This window comes from Ambystoma mexicanum, chromosome 10 (assembly GCF_040938575.1).
Source record: "Ambystoma mexicanum isolate Mex_15411 chromosome 10, UKY_AmexF1_1, whole genome shotgun sequence".
Taxonomy (NCBI): Eukaryota; Metazoa; Chordata; class Amphibia; order Caudata; family Ambystomatidae; genus Ambystoma; species Ambystoma mexicanum.
This window is the reverse complement of record NC_090932.1, coordinates 800,189,333-800,213,142: the sequence shown is the minus strand read 5'-3', so window position 1 is coordinate 800,213,142 and position 23,810 is coordinate 800,189,333. Positions and strand designations below refer to the sequence as shown.

Here is a 23,810-nt window from a genome sequence, read left to right as displayed (position 1 = left end):
ACACTCAAAAGTAGTCACTCAGTTAATTTAAACATTTTCGATTTTTGGTAGTTTTAAATCCAGTTTCAGTTAGGCTGCTGCAGACCTGCAGAGCTCAGCCAGTCTTGTTATGAACATTGTTTTGGGGCTCTTCAACTTCCCAGATTTTGTATGCACACATACTTCATTCTGCCAGATGTCTGCTGGTGTTCAGTGAGATTTTTGGATATGTTGCAATGTTTGAAATAGGCATTTTGAGCTGGCATTCAGGGAAACAAAAGATGATTTTTAAAGTGCGGTTTTTCCTTTGGCACACATTTCACTCATGCCACCCTGGCCCATCCTGCTCGCACTGGTGGGTGACAAGTTAGGCAACCATTTTGGTGTGCTCAAACTGCGTGGTTCTCCTGGATTCGGGCGCACATGTGGGCTTTTTGGCCATCTTGGATTTTCTAAGCCCACAGCACCAAATGTTGCAGCATGATAGCTCAAACGTGGGTCAGGACACCCAACAAAGCCCCCCCATGCGACTGCACTTTGAATTTGAGTCGATGGGGAGTCGGGTGCACAAGGGTTTTGACCCACGCACTGGTATGTCAGCATAATCTTCTTCCAATTCTGCAAATGGCACAGTTCAGCATCTTTTCCTCCATCCGGTACTGATCGATCGGTTCTCCTCGCCGGTCCTGATGGGAATATTGGGCGGTACCCCGGGCCCCTCGGGTCTCTGCTCCCGGTCTCCGGATCGTCCTCCTTGGCCAGTCTCCAGGTTTTCTTTCTCCTAGGACGACAAAGGAAGAGCGGCAATACCTATTCATGGACATTTCTCCCCCACCATTGATATAGTGGGGTGGCATATATATTTTAGAACTCAACAGATATGAACATGCACATTTTTTTAAATTAAGAGACAGGAACACATAAACTTGAGAAACACAGAATTTGATAGGCAATATGTAGGATCTTTTAGGGTTGGAATTGAATTACTCTGGAGCGGTACCCTCTGGGATTGCAGAGGACTCCTCCAGTTGCTGCAAAGTGTGCCTGGGATGGCAACACTTCAACTGGTTTATGTGGACCCACTTGTTTTCCCCCTCTGCCAAACCGCCTTTGGGGATGCGGATCTTGTAGGCCACAGGGGAAATCTTGTCTATAATTTCAAACGGTCCCGTCCATGTAGGCAAGAATTTTCGCTGTTTGGCCTGGTTCCTTTGGAAATTGTATAGATAGACCCGATCCCCCACCTGATATTTCTTCCTGGAAGTTTTCAGGTCATAGTGGGTCTTCATACTCTCAGCTGATCTTTCTAGAGTCCGCTGAGCATAGGCAAAAGCATGTTGAAGGTGTTTCCTTAAATTCTCCACATACTCATGAGTTGTGGAGGCATTTATCAACGTTTGCTCTTGGGTTCTGTAGAGCAAATGCTGGGGAAGCACCATCTTGCGTCCAGTCATCAACTCAAATGGTGACATTTTGGTTGCAGATGAAGGGGTAGATCTGATGGCCATTGGGACCAGAGGTAATCGGATATCCCAACTTGGCCCAGAATCTGCCACAAACTTCTTTAATATGCTCACAATGGTTCGGTTATATCTCTCTACTGCCCCAGAAGAAGCTGGCCGGTAAGCAATATGTAACTTCCTTTTGACCCCCAGTATCTCCCACATCTTTGTCATTACTTCACTGGTGAAGTGGCTACCCCTGTCTGACTCAATCCTTTGAGGTAGACCAAAACGGGAAAAGATGTGGTTAATCATCAGGGCAGCTGCAGTTTCTGCCTTGCAATTTGGGGCTGGGAGGCATTCCACCCACTTGGTAAACAAGCATGTAACAGTCAACATGTACTTATTCCCCCTAGACGAGCGATTCACAGGGCCTACAAAGTCGATTTGCAAATCTGACCATGGCAGTGTCATCCCCCTCTTTTGGAGGGGTGCACGGTGCGTGAGGGATGATGGCTGAAATTGTGCACACACAAGACACCCCTTCAAGTATTGGTCGAGGTCCTGCCCCATGTGTGGCCAGTATGCAACCTCTCTTAAGATTTCCAATGTTGTGTGAAACCCCCTATGACCGGCGGTGGCCGCATCATGGGCGTGACTTAACATCAGGCTTCGGAATGAGGTAGGAACCACCCACTGATCGTGGCCAGCTTGGGATTTCCTTACCAACAAACCGTCTTGGATTCAGAACATTTTTGGACATTTCATCAACACTCTTAGGTCCTCTTTCCCAATGTAATCGGTATCCGTCAGGGGAAAGTTCTCAGGGTCCTCAAGGTGTTGGTAAAACTTACCAATAATTGGATCCCCCTTCTGAGCTGTAATTAAATCAGCATCAGGGGTCTCCTTACTCCATTGTGCAATTGAAAGATCATTGTGAGCATTTGTCTGGGACCTAGTGATAGCGGTGACCTTGATTTCTCCCAACAGGGACTCTATTTCTATTAGATCCCCTTGGATGTCCCCGGTTTTGGCCAGCTGATCAGCTAAGTCATTTCCAGTTTTGTCTGGTCCCTCTACTTTGGAATGACCCTTGATCTTTTTCCAGTAGATGGTCATCCCATTCGATATGACCAGATCATCAATGTTTTGGATTAACTTCCCATGTTTCAGGGGTTTGTTATTAGCGCATAACATGCCTCTGGTTTTCCAGTTGACCAGGTGCTCCACGAACCCGTTCCGTACATAATCCGAATCTGTGATTATGACCAGTTCGTGGAGTTGATGCTGGACAGCAGTGAGGATGGCCTGATGCACAGCCATAAATTCTGCCACCTGACTACTTTGGGGACCAATTTTGTATCCAGCGGAGGGTTCTGGGAACTCCTTCACCCATGCATTCCCTACGCCAGCCACCAGTTCTTTCTCCCCGTCGTTGTCAACATGGTAAGAGCATCCATCCACATAGACAGTGGGCATTCCCTCACACTTGTCTTTTTCAAAGACTTTGTGTGGGGAATTAAGGTATGCCTCCATGTTGTCCTTGATTTTTAGACTTTCGTCCTCGAGACAGTTTTCTCTGGCACAATCATGCAAGTCAGCCAGACCTTGCGCGAGGGGACTCTTCTTGTTTTGGCCATATCTGACCTCCACAGGAAAGCCTTGCATTGACAGAATCCAGGAAGTAATTCGGGAATTACTCACATTTCCGGCCCGGATTCTGTCACTTTGGAGATATTGCAGAGGCTGGTGTGGAGTCTCCACTATGATGTGTTCCCCCTGGATAAACGGGCGGTAATTCTTCAATGCCCACACCGTTGCCAGGAGTGCCTTCTCACAATCGTTGAATTTTTCCTCCACAGAGGATAAAGTTTTGCTCGCATAAGAGATTACTTTATTGATCTTGTCATGCTTTTGGTATAATACTGCCGTCAAGCACGTATTAGAGAACCCCGTCTCCAGGAAGAACTCCTTGTTTCTGACAGGGTAAGCTAGGCAAGGCGCTTGTGAAAGGCTTCTTTTGAGTTATCTTACTGCCTCAGCTTGTTCTGGACCCCATTCCCACTTGACCCGCCCTTCAGGAGATGAATCAGGGGTCTGGTGATCTCTGCGGAGCCCTCAATGAACTTTCTGCTGTAATTAGTCAGTCCAAGGAGGCTCCTTAGTTCCCGCAGAGTTGTGGGATCTTTCAGTTTTTGCAGTGCTTCCACTTTCTTTTCCTGGGGACAGAGACCCTGAGGAGTAATCTCATGCCCTAAGAAATTAACACGGGTTCTACACCACTGTGCTTTCTGAAAGGAAAGTTTTGCTCCGGCGGCCCTCAACTGCGTCAGAACATAACGGATCTCCGCTACGTGTTCCTCCACAGATGAACTTTTGATGAGGACATCATCTACATAAGCCAGGTTACCCCTTGCACCCAGGTCGGGAATGGCCTTGTGCAGGAAAATGTTGAATTCATTGCCGGAGTTGAGGTATCCGAATGGAGTCCGGGTCCATGTGTACTGCTGGCCCCCAAAGGTAAAAGCCAGTTTGTATTGGTCCTCCCTACTGACAGGCACAGTCCAGTATCCATTGTCTGGTCTATTGCAGTGAATACCTGTGACCCCTGGATCTGGGCCAGCCCTTGGTCAATGTAGGGCAGAGGCCATCGGGAAGTATGGACCCGTTTGTTGAGCTCCCTGAGGTCGGCGCAGAGTCTCCACTGGCCGTTTGGCTTCAATATTCCCAGCACTGGGTTATTGAAGGTGCTGTGAACTGGACGAATTATTCCCCGGGACTCAAGGTTCTTAATTATTTCAGTAAGGGACTCCATGGATGCAAGAGGCAAGCGATATTGCTTCACAAACACTGGAGTCATTCCAGGGTCCGTGGGGATTGTTGTTGTGTGGATGTCGGTGCGGCCACAGTCATATGAGTCTAGCGCAAAGAGATCTTGGAAATCCAAGAAAACTTGTTTCAACTTTTGCTTCTGTTCCAGAGTCACACAGGCATCAGCTAGGTTGACTCTCTCTTCCACCATCTGCCTGAAACCTGGAAAGATTTCTGGTTTGGCTATCTCAGCGGCCTCCTCCAGCTGGGTGGAGAAGTTCCTGGTCAGAGTGCTGATTTGGACTGGAGGCTTCAGGTGGGAAAGGCAGCCCTCATGGACCTGGAAAATCACCTCATCCCTCCTGAAGTCACAAGTCACATCTTCCTTACCATAAGGGCAGGAAGTGTACACCAGGAAGTTCCCCCCATGCCGGGTAAAAATCCTGTCTGGTGTTGCATTGTCATCACTGTCACTGTCAAAACAGTCCTTGGGGATTGGTCCTAACAGTTCATTTCCTAAATCAATGGAAAAATGTCGGTCATCAACCGCCATTCCAATAATGGTGCCTGCGGCTAGAGTAATACTCTTTAAGACGCTGTTATCCACCTCTATTGGAATGCTGTCATGTTCTATGTTGACTAATGGTGTTGGGTTTACCCCCAACCCTTGCTGTTGGAGAGAAGCATTTAGATGTATATAAGCATCAGGCTTTTTCAAATGTTGTCCTCTTTTAACTTTCACTTCCAGGGAGAATTGTCGGGTCCTTTCTGGGATGGTGACTTCCTCTTTAATCTGAATTTCAACTGCATAAGGTAGCAATTGAGCTGACCTAAATGCTTTTTCTGAATCATCAAAGCCCATGGGATTATCCGCTAATCGGGACCAAGCTTTGAAGTTTATTAGGTCCAAACTAATGGCAAAGCGATTGAGAATGTCACTGCCTAAGTGAAAGGCGGCAGTGACGTCTCGCACGACCCAACAATTATGGACTATGCTCTTGTTGCCAATGGAGATTTTGAGCATGCACCTGCTTGGCAGGTGATGTTTGGAATTAGGTGCTTCCAGGTCCATTTCCCATTTGTCTATCAGTTTGAATGTGGGAATGGCTGGATCTTTTGGGAGTTGGCGGAACATGGCTTCGCTGATGAAGCTCTTACCGTTGTTCACACACACTCGAGCGAGAACAGAGTCCTTCCCATCATTTAACTGAACAGGGATGAACAACTGCTCTCCAATTTGCTGAATATCAGCCAGGCTCTGAGCTGATTTCACATCTTTCTGGACTATAGGAGTGGGAGTTTCTGATTGTGGATTGGTGAAGAATTTCAGAGTGTTTCCTTCCAGTGTGGAATACCACCTTAAACTGGAAGGAAGGTTGATTTTCAGAAATAGAGAGGACCCCCCCATCACCAGTCTGTTGTCCTACTGCTATTACTGTCACGTCTAGAGTTTGGTTGTTCTGGAAGTGAAATTCTACTTGGTCAGATTTTTGTTCAACCATGTGGCAGGTGCCGTTTAAACTAACATGGTTGACACTCTGTTTTAATTTTATTGGTCGGCTAGTCTGGGTCCAGAGGACCTTGTTTACACAATCTATTAGGGGTGACAACCTTCTCAGGGGGTCATTCCCTAGTAAACAAGGGGTGCCCTCTGGAGTCACTACTATGACCGGGTGTTTCACCTTGTGTCGCCCAATTTTAATGTCCAAGTCTGCAGTCCCCTCAACGGGAATTTCCTTCCCGTCAAAGTTCTGCAGTTGTCCAGAAAGAGAGGTGAGAGGAATTTGGTAATTCTCCCCCCTTCCTGCATTTAGTTCCTCAAAGGCCCTTTTGGACAGAAGGGTAGCTTGGGATCCAGTGTCCACCAGTGCCAAAATTGTACCCTGCCCCTGTACTTGTACCGGGGCATAGTATCTTCCCTCCTTCTCCTCAAGGGGGCACAGATAATGCACATTTTTGGACAACTGGTGGGCTAACTTTCTGGTTTTGGACATTGCTAGAGAAGAGATTTGGGCAGAATTCTGGGGAGAGCCTTGGGAATCTAAAAGAAAAAGTTGGCAACTGGAGATCAGAGCCATTGTGGGTTCCCCTGGTTCCAGTTCTGGGCCGCCCCCCCTTTTTGGAGGCAGTCACCAGGATGGGTTTGAACCAGGGGATTTTGGTATTGTCGGTTCTGGGATGAGATGATGGGCGGCGGTAGCTCAGTCTCCACATCTCCCCAGTCTGGATTGGAATCCCTTGGGACCCATTTTTCTTTGGGAGGAGTTCCCCCATCTCTGAAGGAGAAGATCCTTTTCCCAGGATCTTCTGAGGATCCCTCTCCCTCAAATTGGAAGATCTGTACCTCCTCCACAAAGTGGGTCTGTTTGGGTCCTTTGTTTCTCCTACCCCCCTCTGCTCCTTGGGAGGCAGGCTTTCAGGGGTAGGAGATTTTGTTTCCGGTTCCTGGTTTTCCAGGGACTGTTTACAAGTTGGGAAGGAAGCTTCCTCCAAGGCTTTACACCCCCCTTCCCCTTGTGCCTCCTCCCTGGGAACCGGTGTGTTATCGGGGTGCTGCCCCCGTCATTGTTCTGGAGCACCAGGTCCAGAGTTTGGGGCATTCGGCGGTGGCATGCTCATCTGAGGGTCCTGTTGAGCCCTCAGTATGTGACCCAGATCTCGTGCCATATTTTGGACCTGGCGCTCAAGTTGTGAAACCCGCTCAGGCTGATACGGGGCTCTATTTTCTCCCCTGGGCTGATCCCGGGAAGGGTAGCTATCCCTTCTCTGGTAGTACCCCTGGTTGGGAAGATTTTGGTACCCCTCCACCCTTGGCCTCCCCTCTCCCGGATTAGGTTGTCTGGGCTCAGGGAATTGGGGAAAGAAGGATGGATGATTTTGGGGCGGGAAATTGGGTGGATACCTGGGGAAAAAGTTCTGCCCAGGATTTGGAGAATTTCTGCCCTCCTGTGGGAAGTTGGGAGGGAAGTTCCCTGGGTTAGGTGCTTGGCTGGATCCCCCCCCTTGGGCTGGAGGAGTCCACACATAACCCAGGATTGGGCTGTTTCCCTTGTAGCGAGGACTTACATAGTCAGGAGAGCGAGGGACCCCATTTGTGGGACTACCTCCTCGACTCCCTGTCTGTGACTGGCCCGAGGGATTTCTGGGTTTAGTATTATTAGGTGCAGGTAGGTTGTTAGGCCCCCCATCTCCAAGTCTAAAACGGGGGCAACCTTTACCTCTGCCACCTTGGCAGCAGCAGGGGTGCTGTTGGTTTTGGGGTTTTTGGGCGCATTATTTTTATTTTCTATGGGCTTCTGCACCTCATAGATCCGGGTAGCCTGTTCAATGACCCAGTCTAAAGATCTTTTCTCGTGAAAATCTCTCACGAGCTGGGTCATGATGTATTTGGGCAAGGCATGGAAAAAAGTATTGATAAATTCTCTGCTGTCTGTGCGCACCCTTCTGGTGGTCTGCGCAAAAGCATGCTTTAATTCTTGCACAAACTCTTGTGGGGCCTGATCCTCCCCACACTGCAAATTGTAGGCTGCCTTGCAAGCCTCTTAGGGATTTCTATGAACAGAAAAATGTTTTAATATGGCCGCCCTATAGGTGGACCACCTTGAATGATTTTGGTCATCCAGCCCCGCAAAGAAACTGGAGTACTCTGGGGAGAATGTCCACTTTACATATTGGATACATCTTTGGCTGTCCTTCAAATGAAAAGTCTCCATCATTTGCTCATAGAGCTCCAAGTGTTCCCAAACAGAGTACTTGGCGTTCTTATGATAAGGCGTGATGACACTCCTGATTGCCTTAATCTGTTTCAATGGGTCCTTAAGCAAGGCCCTTTTTGCCTTATTGACCTTTTTGGTTCGAGTAACCCTGGTCCATTCATCCTCTGACTCAGAGGCACTGCTCCCAGAGGTTCCTGTCTGCTCTTCCAGGTTTTCCCGGATTCTGCGAGCCTGGGAATGGCTGGCAGAATGTGGGGACCTGGTCTCCTGTGTCCTGCGCCATTCAGAGGAGTCTTCAGATTCCTCCTTGCTGCCAGGATTTGATGGGTACCCACCCCCCCCCCACTGACCTATCTGGGCAGAAGTTTTCAGGATGCCCTTAATGGGCCTACTCTCCTGGGGTTCCCCACTAAATTGCACTGTGCTTGGGTGCCCATACCCGGATGCCCCCCAATCCATTCCTGGGAGGTACTGGCCTATGAGCCCCATACTTCTAGCTGGATAGTAAACTGCCATCCCTGTGGCCCTAGGCTCATGTGCGCGAGGGGACATGGGGGTGGCAGAGTCCAGGGACTGGGAGAGATGAAGGCCTCTGGTACTAGGGCTCCTGAGGTTATGCTCAGGAGTTTCTCTTTCCCAACGAACCTCATCTCTATCCCCCCTGCTTCCTGTTGCAATGCAAGAGCCTGCGCTTTCAGTTTCTCAGTTAAGGCCTTACTCGACTCTATCAGTCTCTCCTGCATCGCTACCTGTTGCTGGAGCCTTTCATTGTGCTGACAGAGAGCCTCATTTTCTCTCTGTGCCTCCTGATTGGTCCTGGAGTACTGGGCCAGTCTCTGCTGCAGGAGGGTTACCTCCTGAGCTGTGTCCCTATTGGCCTGCTCCTTTCTTGCCAGAGCATCCTCCACCCTCCTGGTGTGCTCTAACAAGTTCTGGTGTTCTTTTTGGAGGTCGCCCAGTCCCTGGAGGGCCAGGCGATTTTCTTCCATTTTCCTTTTTAAGTGGCAGACTTCCTGGCCTAAGGTGTCCCTTTCCTGACTAAGAGCCTGCATCTGTGCCGCCAGGTCGTCCCTTTGCCTTTGGAAGGCACCAGCTTTCTGGTGCTCCTGATCAAACTCTGCCTGGGTATCCAGATCTTTCAGAATCAATTTATTGCTTTCCTCTTTCTCTCTATCTAATCGAATTTGCAGGGTGGCTTCCTGTTCTGTGCATGCCCTGTTGAAGTCCAGTTGTTGCTCCAGCTTTTTCTGGCTCTGCAGAAGGGAGTCCAAACCTTCTTGGTACTCCTTCTGCAAGGCCAGAAATCTGGTATCCTGGTCAGCCTTCTCCTGTTGCAGTCTATCCATGTCCTCTTTTCTTTTAATGATATACTGCCTACTATCATTTTCTGACTCCTGGCTCCTCTGCAGCCTCTGCTCAGAAGAGACCAGGTCAGATTGGGCCTTTTCTAACGCCAGCTGTTGCCTATTTGCCAGATCTTGGCCTTCAGCACATTTGTCCTGCATGGCTCCCATATATAGATACAAATATGCTGCTATCCTGGCAATCTTATTATGTTCATCTTTGGCTTTAGGGGCCATATATAGTTCACTCAGGGCCACATGTAGGGGACCATGATCTCCCCATATATCTGACCCTGTTTCAGTGACCTGTTGCGTGATTGCCTGCAACCAGACCGTTTGGTCCTGATGAGTCCACTCACCTCTCACAAATAGCTTATGTAAGAAGTGCTCTCTGGCTATTTTGATGTCTACCAGTGTCGTCATTCTGGAATTTGAGTTCCTTCCTGACTTACAGAAGTTTGTATTTTATTTTTGCAAAACAGACCGTTTCCTTAGAGCGTTCCTTTGAGGAGTGCTTTACAGCGTAACACAGCGTGGTGATCCGACCGGATATGTGTATCTGGTCAGCTGGCACACTGTATTAATCTGCACAAATGGTAAATCTAACCCAGAATATCCCGGCTCGAGCCCCCACTTTGTAAGAAGATTCAATTCAACACTACAGCTAAGTCAATGCCTAGTCTGGGATACTGAATGGAAACCCTTATTGATATATCTTTATGTCCAGTTCATGAGTTCTGGATGTCTACCCCTATATAACACCCCTCTCTTAGAATCCCCCTGACCCCACTGAGCCAAGAAGTAGTTCTGTTTTGCAAGTTTAAAAGGTTTATTTGAGAATGTAAACAATATATATATATATCACACTTTATAATAAATTAATAATTGAATATCACACTTAATCTGAGCAGTAATCAATAATGGATAGTCTGGCACTAGCACACTTCTTTATAATCAATGATGAGTGGGTATAGGATGGATAAGATAGCAACAATACTTTTATGGTTTCAAATAGATGCAATGTGGAATGAAAATGCAGTACAGAAAATAACTTGATAGGATTTCAGCAAAAGACAATGTAATCACTTTCTTGGACAATTCACCCCCCCCTTTATGCAATGTAAGGAGATGAAGAGGAGAGCACACAGTTCTTAGGAATGCAATCAAATAGAATTCAGTTCAATTCCCCCCCAGCAGCTTATACAACAGATAGGAGTTTTGAAACACAGGCAAAGGCAGCTATCTTTTTACAAGTAAAGAAATCGGGCCAAGTCGCAAATCGCGGCGAAATTCGCGAGTGCTTGAATCGTGATTAGGGCAAAAGTATAAGGAGTAGCTCGTTGAAAAGCTGAGATTCTAAGCTTTCAGGGGAAAGTTAAACCAAGTTCCTAGCCCAAACGGTTCCAGCAATACGGACGATTAAATAAAGGTAGTTTTTCGGATTTAAAGTAAACTCAAAATGACAGGTGACAGCTTTGCAGCTTCAGAATTGACAAGTGACAGTGGTGCAGCTTTACAAATGACAGGTGACAGTTAGGAGGCAGTTCTGGTTAGATTAAAATAGTTTGGATTAGATTATTTTAACTAAGAGATTTGTTCTGCACAGTTCTGCTAGGTACTAACAATATATTTTTGAAATAGGCCTTGCCACAGATCTGGTCGGGTTTTTGACTGGACTCTGGTTCTGGTCTCGGCACTTCACAGCGGTCTGGGTCAGCTCTCTGGTTCTGCTCACAGCGGTCTGGGTCACTCTGGATCTCTGGCAAATGATTTTTGGGCCTGCTGACAAATACTTTTGCTTGCAGTGGGCCTTCTTGGTTCAAAGTTATGTAGTCTCTGTTTAGCTTGGAAGTCTAAGTGTAGGATCTCTGGATGTGAAGTCGTCGGTCAGCATGCTACGCAGCAAATGGAATTGAATCTCTCTACCTGTCCCAGCAGTCTCTTTTTATGTGTTTTGAAAGTTGGTGTGTGCCTGGGCCTAGCTAAGCCTGCCCCTTTCTACTTGTCATTGGCCCAATTCTCCCCTCTCCCATGATTGGGGGAAGGAAATGTGAGTCAGAGTGATGCTGTAGGTTTTATGGGTCAGAGGATCCTCCCCTGGTCAGTTTGCCCACAAATCTATATTTGATTCAAATACATATTGCACAGATACACAGTTGTTTAAAATTACATGCACCCATCACCTATCACATGAGGTATACTCTGTTCAAACTCTGCTCTTCCTGGGGGCTTGCATCCAGAAATGGCAACATTTTGTGCTTTTTAGTGGGTTTTGCAACATCGGATTTTTCTCCAGATTTATACACATATACACCCCCCTCCCACACATATCTCAGTAACTTTCCAGGTCGCTAGCTTAAATGCAGTGTCTAAAATATCAATAAATAGCGGGGTTTTGCCTCAGGACATGGCACAGTTTCCCAACGCGTCTTAAAACGTGCACAGAAAAATCACAAGAATTATGGTATCATTTAAATAATTTTGACAAGTCCACACTGTGAGTTATACATCTTTCTTAGAATCATATTCTGGCCAACAGGGGTGTGTCTTTTCAGGTCACATGGTGTAGAAACCAGTTTATCCAGTTTCTGCCAAGCTCAGAGACCCTGCCCCTCCCAGCTTCTGCCAAGAGGAAGCTATTTTACGCCCCCCCCAATAAACCATCTGCCTGAGTCAAGGAAGGGCTTTGTTCAACCTCCTGCAGTCTGTAGGTGCTCCACCCCTAATCCAATTATCAGAGAGATGGCATATCCTTTTAGTGTGGGCAGCAAAAGGCAGCTAGACCTGGGAACTGCTGTGGATCCAGTTTCACCCCAGTTGGGGGAAGTTGTCAGGCAGAATTCAGTTCCTTTAAGCCCGAATTTAGCTAACATGTCACTTTTTGTTCCCAGTTTAAATCAAACATACAATTTTTACACATGCAGCTAAAACACTGATTCTAAGTTCTAAACTATGACATTTCAACAGTGACAAACTATGTGACACTCAAAAGTAAGTCACTCAGTTAATTTAAACATTTTCGATTTTTGGTAGTTTTAAATCCAGTTTCAGTTAGGCTGCTGCAGACCTGCAGAGCTCAGCCAGTCTTGTTATGAACATTGTTTTGGGGCTCTTCAACTTCTCAGATTTTGTATGTACACCTACTTCATTCTGCCAGATGTCTGCTGGTGTTCAGTGAGATTTTTGGATATGTTGCAATGTTTGAAATAGGCATTTTGAGCTGGCATTCAGGGAAACAAAAGATGATTTTTAAAGTGCGTTTTTTCCTTTGGCACACATTTCACTCATGGCACCCCGGCCCATCCTGCTCGCACTGGTGGGTGGCAAGTTAGGCAACCATTTTGGTGTGCGCAAACTGCGTGGTTCTCCTGGATTTGGGCGCACATGTGGGCTTTTTGGCCATCTTGGATTTTCTAAGCCCACAGCACCAAATGTTGCAGCATGATAGCTCAAACATGGGTCAGGACACCCAACAGTCCGGGCAGCCTAACAGCCACTTGGAGCCCACTTCGATGCGCACGCGCGATGCACGTGCGCGAGGGCTATATAGGAAGTTCAGGCTTTAAAGGGGGAGGGCGATCGGCGGGGCCAGTCAGGGAGTGATTGATGGAATGTCCAATGCAGCGTTTCGCCGTCCAACCACTTCCTCTTGCGCACGGCGCTCGTGAAGCACTCAATGTCGAACAAACGTAAATCCACTGGAAAGGAGCAAGTCCAGCAGCGAGTCCGGGCAGCCCAACAGCCACTTGGAGCCCACTTCGATGGGGTGTCATTAGCCTTTGATACTTTTTGCAGTGTCCTTTTCTGTGATGTCACTTCTGGTGATGGGAATACATAGGAATACTACGATGGCTGCACGTCTTTTGAGCAGACAGGGCTGCCTCATTTGAAGTCCTGCACTGGTGCTACATTTAACATGTCAGTGCATACATGTCAACATTTTGCAGCTCCTGGAGCAAGATTATCAAAGATTTGCAGTTGTACAAAAAAGTGGAGCAAATGAATTTAGCACCAGTTTTCTTCTCTGACAACAGAGAATAGATTAACAGGTTTGACCCAATCGGTATTATCTAAATATGTTTTCACTGGGGGAAATTGGGGCAGGCTGTTTTATTTACTATGTTTGCCCCGTAATATGAAAAGAAATGTTGTAGACACCTTTTGTTGTATGTTATACAGCAAGTATAATGCAAAAAACAGCATGATTAAAGTTTGCCCTAGTGCAAACGTGTTCATATAATGTGGATTGTAACAAACTCTGTTTACATCAAATTGCATTATCAAAACATTTGCTCAGTTTAAGCATTGGTGCACATGTTCGATAATCTGGCCCCAGGGAGGGAGATTTTCTACAGAAAGCCGGAGATCTGAATGTTGCCGTTGGATTGCATTAGGATAATAATTATTTTAGGAGGTAAAAAGTAAAACATTGCAACATTTTTGTTTAATAAACCGGGAGTCTCCGGTTGGCATGTATGTCAGTTCCATGTGTGTATACATGTCATCCAGTTGTTTTTTGTTGTGCTGTGTGTGCAGAAATGCCAAAGGTGGAAAGAGTAGCGCGTAAAACACCACGAGGAACCAACCACACCGTAGGCTGCTTCTTCTGTACCTCCACCTCATAAGTGTCCTGCGAAAACATGTGTTAAAGTAGGCCATCCAAGTGTGTGTTTACTCCCTGTTTAAACGTTCTGTGGTTGGTATACCGCCACATCTACGGTAACAAATTATCACAGTCTGCACACCACATCGCCGACTTGAACGCTATAACATGCCATCTCTCAAGTTGTAGGTTTTTTTGGGGGTAAACGGCTCCATTCGCTGGTCAAGGATGTGGTTTATTTGACAGCCTGTTAACACACAAGTTCAAGTGTTGCAAAAGAGGCGCGGGCTTATGGGGACCCGCTCGAAACAGTGTCCCGTTGTTGCAATGGCGAGTAAGATCTCGCATTTTTCTCTCGCAGAATTAAATTGGACATCCTTCCGGTTTATTGTGAGAAACAGCAGCCCGCCTCGAGCTACTTTCACATTGCCATACGCATGCCATGTTGCATAGCCGTCCAGTTCTGCTAGTGAAGAAAAAAGAAAGCACCCCCCTTTTGGTCCACGCCCCTCTTCTGTTCTCAGAGCAGGGATCTAGGAACTTTCCAGAGGTCAACGTTTTGCATCGCGCATCTGCTTCGGTGTACAGAAAGTCACGTCGCCTTTGCAACAATAGGACACTGTTTCGAGCGGGTCCCCATAAGCGCGCGCATCTTTTTACAACACTTGAAAGTTTTAGTTCACGGGCTTGTGCTTGAGAGCGCTTCCTTCCCCGCGCCCCTTCTTGTAGTCCGCACTTGGCTGAGCGCGCAGGGGGGGGGGGGCGGGACCATCAACCCACGCCGCCCCACACCTGCACAGGGATGGGCCGCGTGCGATAGAGCCCGCGCGCTGCCCTTTGTTCTGTTGTCTGGGAGGAGGGAGCCGACATCCAGCAGAAACCCCAACCACACGGTCGTTTTTAAGAATCGCGCCCTGAGCGCGGGAAGAGGGAGTCAGCATGACAACAAGTGGAACTGTGGAGCCGCGGGCGCAGCACGAAAGGTGAGCACTTTGCCCCGGGATTGGGGAAAGAGAGGGAGCGCTGCTGAGGCGACACCGCCCCGCCTGCGGCGCTGTCCAGCAGATAGCACCTGCGGCTGCGTCCGTGATGGGTGCGCGAGGCAGGGGCGCCGGGATCCCGCCCCCTGCCCCCATTGCATTCAGCAAACGCCGCCTGCAGTGCCTGCCTCGCTCTCACCCGTGTGCATACGTGATATCCCCGAAAGCGCCCTTCCTTAGGTCACGCGTGCCGCCATTTGAGAGGGAGTGATGGCGGCGCGGCCATGTAAAGATAAACACAATAGACACATGCACAGGGTGTTGTTAATAACCGCCATTTCTGCGGCTTGTATATCCGAGAAGTCTAGCGCCCGTCTCGCTGGCCGAGGCCCGAGGGGCCTCGTTAAACACGCACCTTGCTTACCATGCAGAATATGTTAGTATTGCGTAATGAGCACCCATCTCCTCAATACACATAATAATCAGCACTTTTCATGTTCCTGCTGTACCAAGGCTAATGTGTTGCAGTGCCAAGTTGGAGCGCGTCCCGTGTTTGTATATTTTGGACCAACGTTTCAGCTATTTACATCACTTGCAGCATTGCATCATGCCTTTGTGTGCCCGCCCGTGACACCTGCAGCATCACACAACTGTGCACATCAGCATGAGTACTAAAGGATGTCACTTTCACTGATCAGAGTCTGTTCAAGTTTCGATGATGTTGCGCTCACCCTGTAATAATGCGTGTTGTCTCAAAAACGAGTGTGCGGTCCACTTGTGTGTTACCTCCACATGTGAACATCCAAGGGGATATTGACAGTCTTTCAGTAGCTAAAGTCATTGTACAATGTACATATGTCTGCCCTCTGCATTCCTTCAAGCTGTGTCAGGCCATGTGAAGCATATATATCCAATTAATTTCATTGTAAAATAGTTTACTCAATTCTGTCTCCTCTCTTGTTTGGTTTCACGCTGTCTGTTATTAATCAGAAGACGCCATATGCACTTTGTTCTTTTCCTGTGAGTTGTTTATCGGGGGTTGGGGGGCACTGGTCCATCCCGAACTTTCCATTGAAATTAGTTAGATTGGATGACGCTTTTGAAGGGACCAGCAGGAAGGTTTTTTGGGGATCTATGGTAGATGCAAGAGCCATCTGTTTGGAAATATTTGTGGTTCAGCGGGGGTCCATGGATAGAATTAGTGTCTGTTTTGCTCGGGCCCAGGATTATTCCACATACCTTGGAGTTGACTGCCTCCTCAACTAAAGAACATATGGCTACTCTACCGAAAAAGCCCAAACCGTAGTTCTCGTCTCAAGTTATGCACACCATAATAACGAATAGCTATCAAGAACAAACTTTACTTCCATGGCACGGTACCAAAAAGTGTGCTACTTACTAGCATGTGTATACATAGCTCGAACAAGCGTGTAGATAAACGCAAGACGCCCAGTTGTTGGTTCCATGTGTTAATATTCCAGCAAATATATCGGCATACAAGAACATCGCCATATTTTTGCGGCAATATTAGGTCATGGAACCTGCGAGGGAAAGACCCTGCAACTCCCATCATTTTTTTAATGGAGCGGGGGACACCCCCTCAACCCCGTCCCATTAACCCCATAAATTATCCCCACTAATAATATCACCTATGGCCTTACCCCACAACCATACCTATGGCGATATAATTGGTGGCAATGATATTACCTGATACCCAGTCATTCTATTGAAGGCAGCAAAAAAAATAAAGTGTTGGTAATACAACTCTTGTCTCCTAATGTTCTGAATCTGAAACATTTCTGTTGATCCAGTGCAGGGAAATACCAACACCATGACATCTGAAATGACTACAGATTTAGAATATTCTCTTAAAAAGATCTGCTTCGTTATGTGTACAAATTGACGTGCCAATCACCAAAGCAACCCCAGCATATTCAGCATATCTGCCAAAACACCAAGCTAGGGTCAAGCTATGACTTCTGGGAAAGTAATAGTGCCTCACATGTCCTCTAACTGGGGTCTTCAGCCATCGACTATACATATGTTGTGGACTACAACTCCCATGACCCCTCACCATTGAATTACCTGGCTACGGTTAATGGGAGTTGTAGTCTACAACATCTTGAGACCCAAAGGTTATGTTTTGTTTCCCGAAACTGCCTTCCCTGAAACATTAACATTCCAGACTGTACTAACTTTTAAAACATGTACCAGATTATTTGCATATGGCTGGATCCCTTTTGCAATGGCACAGTCAGGCTAAAAAACGGTGGTGTGGAAGGTTGCCCAGAGCAGTGCTAGTGGTTCAGATTTATTCAAACCACCCCCCCCCCACCCCATCAATTTATTTGGCTGTAGATTATTTTCCCACACAACATTGTGACTGGTTAGGCACACGTCCTTTACAAATCAGCTCAAGCAAGGGGAGGCAGGCCTAATTGGATTGAGCAACCTTTGCACATGCTTCTTTTCCTTTTATGTTTAAAAAAAACATAGGTTCCTGGGGAATTAACTCAGCTGGGTAGAATTTCACTTGTATCAGGAAAACCCCCGTGTTTCTATTACTAAGGACCTGTTCTGTATCAAGGTGATACGAGGAAGCCACCAAAGACACCACCAGTAAAAGGTCAACACCTTTTCTCTAGAATGGCCTTAGAAGTAGCAAATGTGGCCTTATTGCCTAGCGACATTGCTAAATGCAATTTCTTCTAGGGCAGAAAACATCATAGCACTAGTCTTGCTATTAATTACTATATCCATTTCTAGTCATCATATTTACTTCCTACTGAGGTTCCCTTCCTGGGTTGAAGCCATTTGAATTGAGATGAATTTAGCAGAAGATACAATTGTTTTAGCAGATGCAAATGACAACATCATTATCTTAAGCAAAGAATAGGGTCACCATTATATCATGTTTGGTACTTGATGGGATATTGCTTTGGCATATCACCCATTTTGAAAACTTTCAAACATAGGTAGGCTTGCCAACAACCTCTGTAACAACTGGCCTTAGCACATATAGAGGAGCAAATTCAGGGAGGACTTTCTCACTCCATTCAACCGTCAGCACACTTGTATCACTAGGTACCGCAGCATATATACCACACATTTTTATATTTTCAAAACGTGATGACTTTCCTGAAATACTTATTTATTAAGTACACATATTAAGAGAAAATCTAAAGCATTAGCCTCTGCACTGCAAATTATACCACATATATGATCAGAAAATATTATTTTTTTTAATTTTAGCGGATACTCATTAAGTCGTCATTCAATTAAAACAAGTATGTTGCAACAGTGAACTAGCTCTCTGGCAAATCAGTAAGCAACCAAAGTCTGTTAATTAACGAAATTCTGCCCAAATACCGAAATTTTGCATAGATTCCCCTATTTAAGTAAGTCATCATCATAATAATACTTTATTCAGCCTTGTGCCTTTAGCACACAGAACAGACAATTGTAATACATATTGTACATATTTTCAACATACAAGGTTTTGACATAAAAAAAACAGTAATGTAAATCTAAAAATTATAAAAAGATAAAAAACGTGCATAAAAATCATACATTGTTCAATCACTTTATTATAAAGTTTCTACGTAGCCAGGCTCAATGGATACATCTTGCCACAAAATCTCAGTCATTTATTGATGCAGTTGATTGGCATATTGCTAGAGCATCCATGACATATCTGATACCCGCTTTTTTAAACAGAGGTAATACATATGTTCTCCCCAGGTCATCGTATTCTGCACAGAATAACGAAATATGTGTAACAGTCTCAGAGCCTGCTTCATACAGCGGACACATTTCAGAATTACCAACTTTCCACCCACCAGTGAATTTTCCTGTCTTAAGAGTGCTAGTTCTGAACCCCATTAAAATAGAATGTGCATGTGCTGGGAAGATCAGGTCTATATGTTATGTTATGTTACTTTGCATTTATATAGCGCTTTATATATCATTGGTATGGTCTGAAGGCGCTGGTAGGTTGAACGCTCTTGGGAACCAAAGTTCAGGTCAGTAGAGAGAGTCAAAGGTGCGTGTGAGCACCGGATATGTGTGCAGCTGATGTGGTATTCGTGTAATAGCTGCTTCTTAGCGGTAGGTGTGGTGGTTGAGATATCAAGAGTATGTGTTCGTTCTGGCAGGATTTATCCAGACCGATTGTGGCTGTGTTAGGCCTGAGGAGAACGCCTGGCTGGGGGTGTGTAACCAGCAGTGTTTAGTTAGAGTGATGGGGAGTATGAGGCAGATATTGGTATGAGAACAGTTATACCGAATGGTGTCATAGTATCTCTGTGTTCTAGTTGAATAGTGGTGTAAAGAAGAGAGTAAGCGCGGTGATGGGTTACATGCTCTTCAAACGTTGCATGCATTCCAAATCATTTCATGTAAGTCGCGCAATTCTATGCACTCCAGTCTGCTCCATGCACTCCAGTCTGCTCCATGCACTCCAGTCTGCTCCATGCACTCCAGTCTGCTCCATGCACTCCAGTCTGCTCCATGCACTCCAGTCTGCTCCATGCACTCCAGTCCGCTCCATGCACTCCAGTCCGCTCCATGCACTCCAGTCTGCTCCATGCACTCCAGTCTGCTCCATGCACTCCAGTCCGCTCCATGCACTCCAGTCCGCTCCATGCACTCCAGTCTGCTCCATGCACTCCAGTCTGCTCCATGCACTCCAGTCCGCTCCATGCACTCCAGTCCGCTCCATGCACTCCAGTCCGCTCCACGCATTCCAGTCCGCTCCACGCATTCCAGTCCGCTCCATGCACTCCAGTCCGCTCCACGCACTCCAGTCCGTTCCATGTACTCTGTGTATTTCTAAGTTGTTTTATGCACTCGAGCCACGTATTTCATCCGTACCATCCACACACTTCCCGGTACCTTTCACATATTACACCAGTACCTTCCACTTACTTATCATCCACATATTTCCCTTTCAATCCACATATTTCACCTGTTTCATCCACATACGTCACTCGTTCCATCAACATATGTCACCCGTTCCATCCACATATATCACCCATTGCATCAACATACGTCACCCGTTCCATCCACATACATCACTCATTCTATCTACATATGTCACCCATTCCATCCATAAACTTCACACGTTCCATCCGCTCTAGGCACTCAACGGCTCTACGCACTCATCCGCTCTACGCACTCATCCGCTCTACGCACTCATCCGCTCTACGCACTCATCCGCTCTAGGTACTCATCCGCTCTGCATGCTCTACGCCCTCATCTGCTCTACGCACTCATCCGCCTTACGCAGTCATCCGCTCTACGCACTTGTCTGCTCATTGCACTCGTCCACTCACGGCACTCATCCATTTTATGCTCTCTCGTGCTCTATGCATTCACCCGCACTACGCACTCACCCGCTCTGCGCACTCACCCGCTCTGCGCACTCACCCGCTCTGCGCCCTCACACGCTCTATTCACTCACCCGCTCTCATGCACCCCTCCGCTTTCACGCACCTCTCCACTCTCACGCACTCATTCGTTCTTACGCACTCGTCTGCTCCATACATTCGTTTGCTCTACCCACTAGTCCGTTCTACGCATTCATTCACTGTACACATTCCATCGTTCTTACACACTCCTCCGATCTGCACACTCTTCCGCTCTGCACACTCTTCCACTCTGCGCACCTATCACGTTCTGCGCATTCATCCGTTCTGCGCACCTATCGTTCCACGCACTCATCCGTTCCCGCCACTCATTCGCTCTATGCGCTCATTCCTTTCACTCACTCATCTGCTATATGCACTCATCTGCTCTACAAAGTCGTTCGCTCATACGCACTCATCCGCTCTATACACATATCCGCTCAAAACACTTATCTGCTCTATACATTCAGATGCTCTATACACTCATCTGCTCTATACACTCATCCGCTCATACACTCATCCGCTCATACACTCATCCGCTCATACACTCATCCGCTCATACACTCATCCGATCAATACACTCATCCGCTCTGCACATTCATCTGTTCTGTGCACTCCTGCGTTCTACACACTCCTCCGCATTCACGATCTCATCTGCCCTATACACTCGTCTGCTCTACACACTCATCCGCTCTACATTCGTCCCCTCTGCACATTCATCTGCTCTATGCACTCCTGCATTCTACACACTCCTACACACTTACGCACTCGTCCGCTCTACAGATTCATCCGTTCTACACCCCATCCGCTCAACACACTCATCCGCACAACATACTCATGCGTTCTATATACTCATCCGGTCAACACACTCATTTGCTCAATGCATTCATCCGCTCAGCACACTCATATCTTCCACACGCTTCATTCATTCTAGCGATTTTGTCCGCTCCATTCACTTTGTTCATTCATCGTGCATTATCGATTTCAGGCCATGTCACTCGTCATACGCACTGGATCTGTTCCGTGCTCTCTATCTGTTTCATGTACTACACTCGTCTCATGTACTTGAATCGTCTATTCTGTGTTTTCCATTTATGCCATGCACTCATACAGCCAGTGTCATCTGACTGTGTATTCATTAGTCTCTTGTATTCATCTTTTCATCCTCTTCTCTTTATTAATTTCGTTCATTTTGTCCATTGCACTCATTACATCCATTTCATTAATTTAAACCTCATTACTGTTTTCGTACGATTTATTCTTTTTATCCACTTCACTGCTTCGATCTACTTCACTCGTTCTATTCTGTTTGTCCTTTTAGTTTACGTTAGCGGTTCTTAGTTGTCGCTTTCTTGCATGGATCTTGATGTTGTATTGTCATTTGTCTTATTGGTATTCACGATCTAGTAGTTAGTTGGGTTGGTGTCATTGATATGCTGTTATTCAGTTTGGGTTAGTTTGAGTATGGGTTGGTTTTAGGGGAAGAGCCAAGTTTTCAGTAGTTTGCGGAAAGACATTAGATCTTCAGTTAGGCGGATGTGGGTTGGGAGTGTGTTCCACAGCGTGGGGGCCAAGGCTGAGAATGATGATCCGCCTAACCTGGCTGAGTTTGTTTTAGGTATGACTAGGAGGCCGGCTGAGCTTGATCTTAGAGTACGTGGAAGGAGATAGGGTTTTAGCTTGTCTTGAAGATATTGTGGTCTGGTTTATGCACTGCTCGATGAGAAATGCATAATGTTTTGAAAGTCACCCTTCGGGCCACTGGAAGCAAGTGCAGAGTTTTAAGGGCTGGGGAGATGTGGTCTCTCGGGCCGAGCGCTAGTAGCAGTTTGGCTGCAGCGTTTTGTGCTCTTTGAAGTTTATTCAGTTGGTAAGCGTGGACTCTGAGGTAGAGGGGGTTAGCGTAGTCCAGTCTTGATATAACAATTGATTGGACCGCAGAGAGTCTGTTGGGAAAGGAGAGATATGGAAAGATGCGCCTAAGAGTTTTAAGGTGGAAGTGGCAGGACTTTGAGACGTTGTTGACTTGACACAAGAGTGTTAGGTCGGAGTCAAGGGTGCATCCAAGGTTTTTTAATGAGTTAGCGGGAGTCAGTGAGTTGCCCATGGCAGATGGCCAGGGTAGTGGGTGTGGAAGAAGTTTGGAGTTGCCACATACCATGATTTCGGTTTTGGAGGGGTTTAGCAAGAGGTGGCTTTGGGTCATCCAGAGCTCTATGTCCAGGAGGCGAGGTCAGGTCGGCGGTTGGGTTTTGAGTTCAAGAGTTTTAGAATTAGTTGACGTGCCAATCACCAAAGCAACCCCAGCATATCTGCCAAAACACAGAGCTAGGGTCAAGTTATGACTTCTGGGAAAGTAATAGTGCCTCACATGTCCACTAACTGGGGTCTTCAGCCATCGACTATACATATGTTGTGGACTACAACTCCCATGACCACTCACCATTGAATAACCTGGCTACGGTTAATGGGAGTTGTAGTCTACAGCATCTTGAGAGCCAAAGGTTATGTTTTGTTTCCCGAAACTGCCTTCCCTGAAACATTAATATTCTAGACTGTACTAACTTTTAAAACATGTATCAGATTATTTGCCTATGGCTGGATCCCTTTTGCAATGGCACAGTCAGGCTAAAAAACGGTGGTGTGCTAGGTTGCCCAGAGCAGTGCTAGTGGTTCAGATTTATTCAAACTCCCCCCCTCCCCCCCATCAATGTTTTGGCTGCAGATTATTTTCCCACACAACATTGTGACTGGTTAGGCACACGTCCTTTACAAATCAGCTGCTCTACGCACTCATCCGCTCTACGCACTCATCCGCTCTACGCACTCATCCACTCTACGCACTTATCCGCTCTACGCACTCATCCGCTCTACGCACTCATCCGCTCTACGCACTCGTCTGCTCATTGCACTCGTCCGCTCACGGCACTCGTCCGCTTTATGGTCTCTCGTGCTCTATGCATTCACCCGCACTCTCACTCACCCGCTTTACGTACTCACCCGCTCTGCGCCCTCACACGCTCTATGCACTCACCCGCTCTCATGCACCCTTCCGCTTTCACGCACCTCTCCGCTCTCACGCACTCATTCGTTCTTACGCACTCGTCTTCTCCATACATTCGTTTGCTCTACCCACTAGTCCATTCTACGCATTCATTCACTGTACACACTCCATCGTTCTTACACACTCTTCCACTCTGCACACTCTTCCACTCTGTGCACCTATCACACTGCGCACCTGTCACATTCTGCGCACCTATCTGTTCCACGCACTCATCCGTTCCCGACACTCATTCGCTCTATGCGCTCGTTCTTTTCACGCACTCATCTGCTATATGCACTCATCTGCTCTACAAAGTCGTTCGCTCTTACGCACTCATCCGCTCTGTACACTCATCCGCTCAAAACACTTATCTTCTCTATACATTCATATGCTCTAAACTTTCATCTGATCTATACCGTCATCCGCTCATACACTCATCCGCTCAATACACTCATCCGCTCAATACACTAATCCGCTCTGCACATTCA

General features: G+C 46.8%; 1 protein-coding gene across 1 annotated transcript in view; it reads left to right on the top strand.

The window, feature by feature from the left end:
• Positions 1-14,480: 14,480 nt before the first annotated feature.
• Positions 14,481-23,810, top strand: part of LOC138491761 (NACHT, LRR and PYD domains-containing protein 1a allele 5-like) — a 421,673-nt gene continuing 412,343 nt past the window's right edge. The window contains exon 1 of the mRNA XM_069618461.1: positions 14,481-14,877. Coding sequence (XP_069474562.1) covers positions 14,834-14,877 — 44 coding nt within the window. The 5' untranslated portion in view covers positions 14,481-14,833. The remainder of the gene's footprint in view (positions 14,878-23,810) is intronic.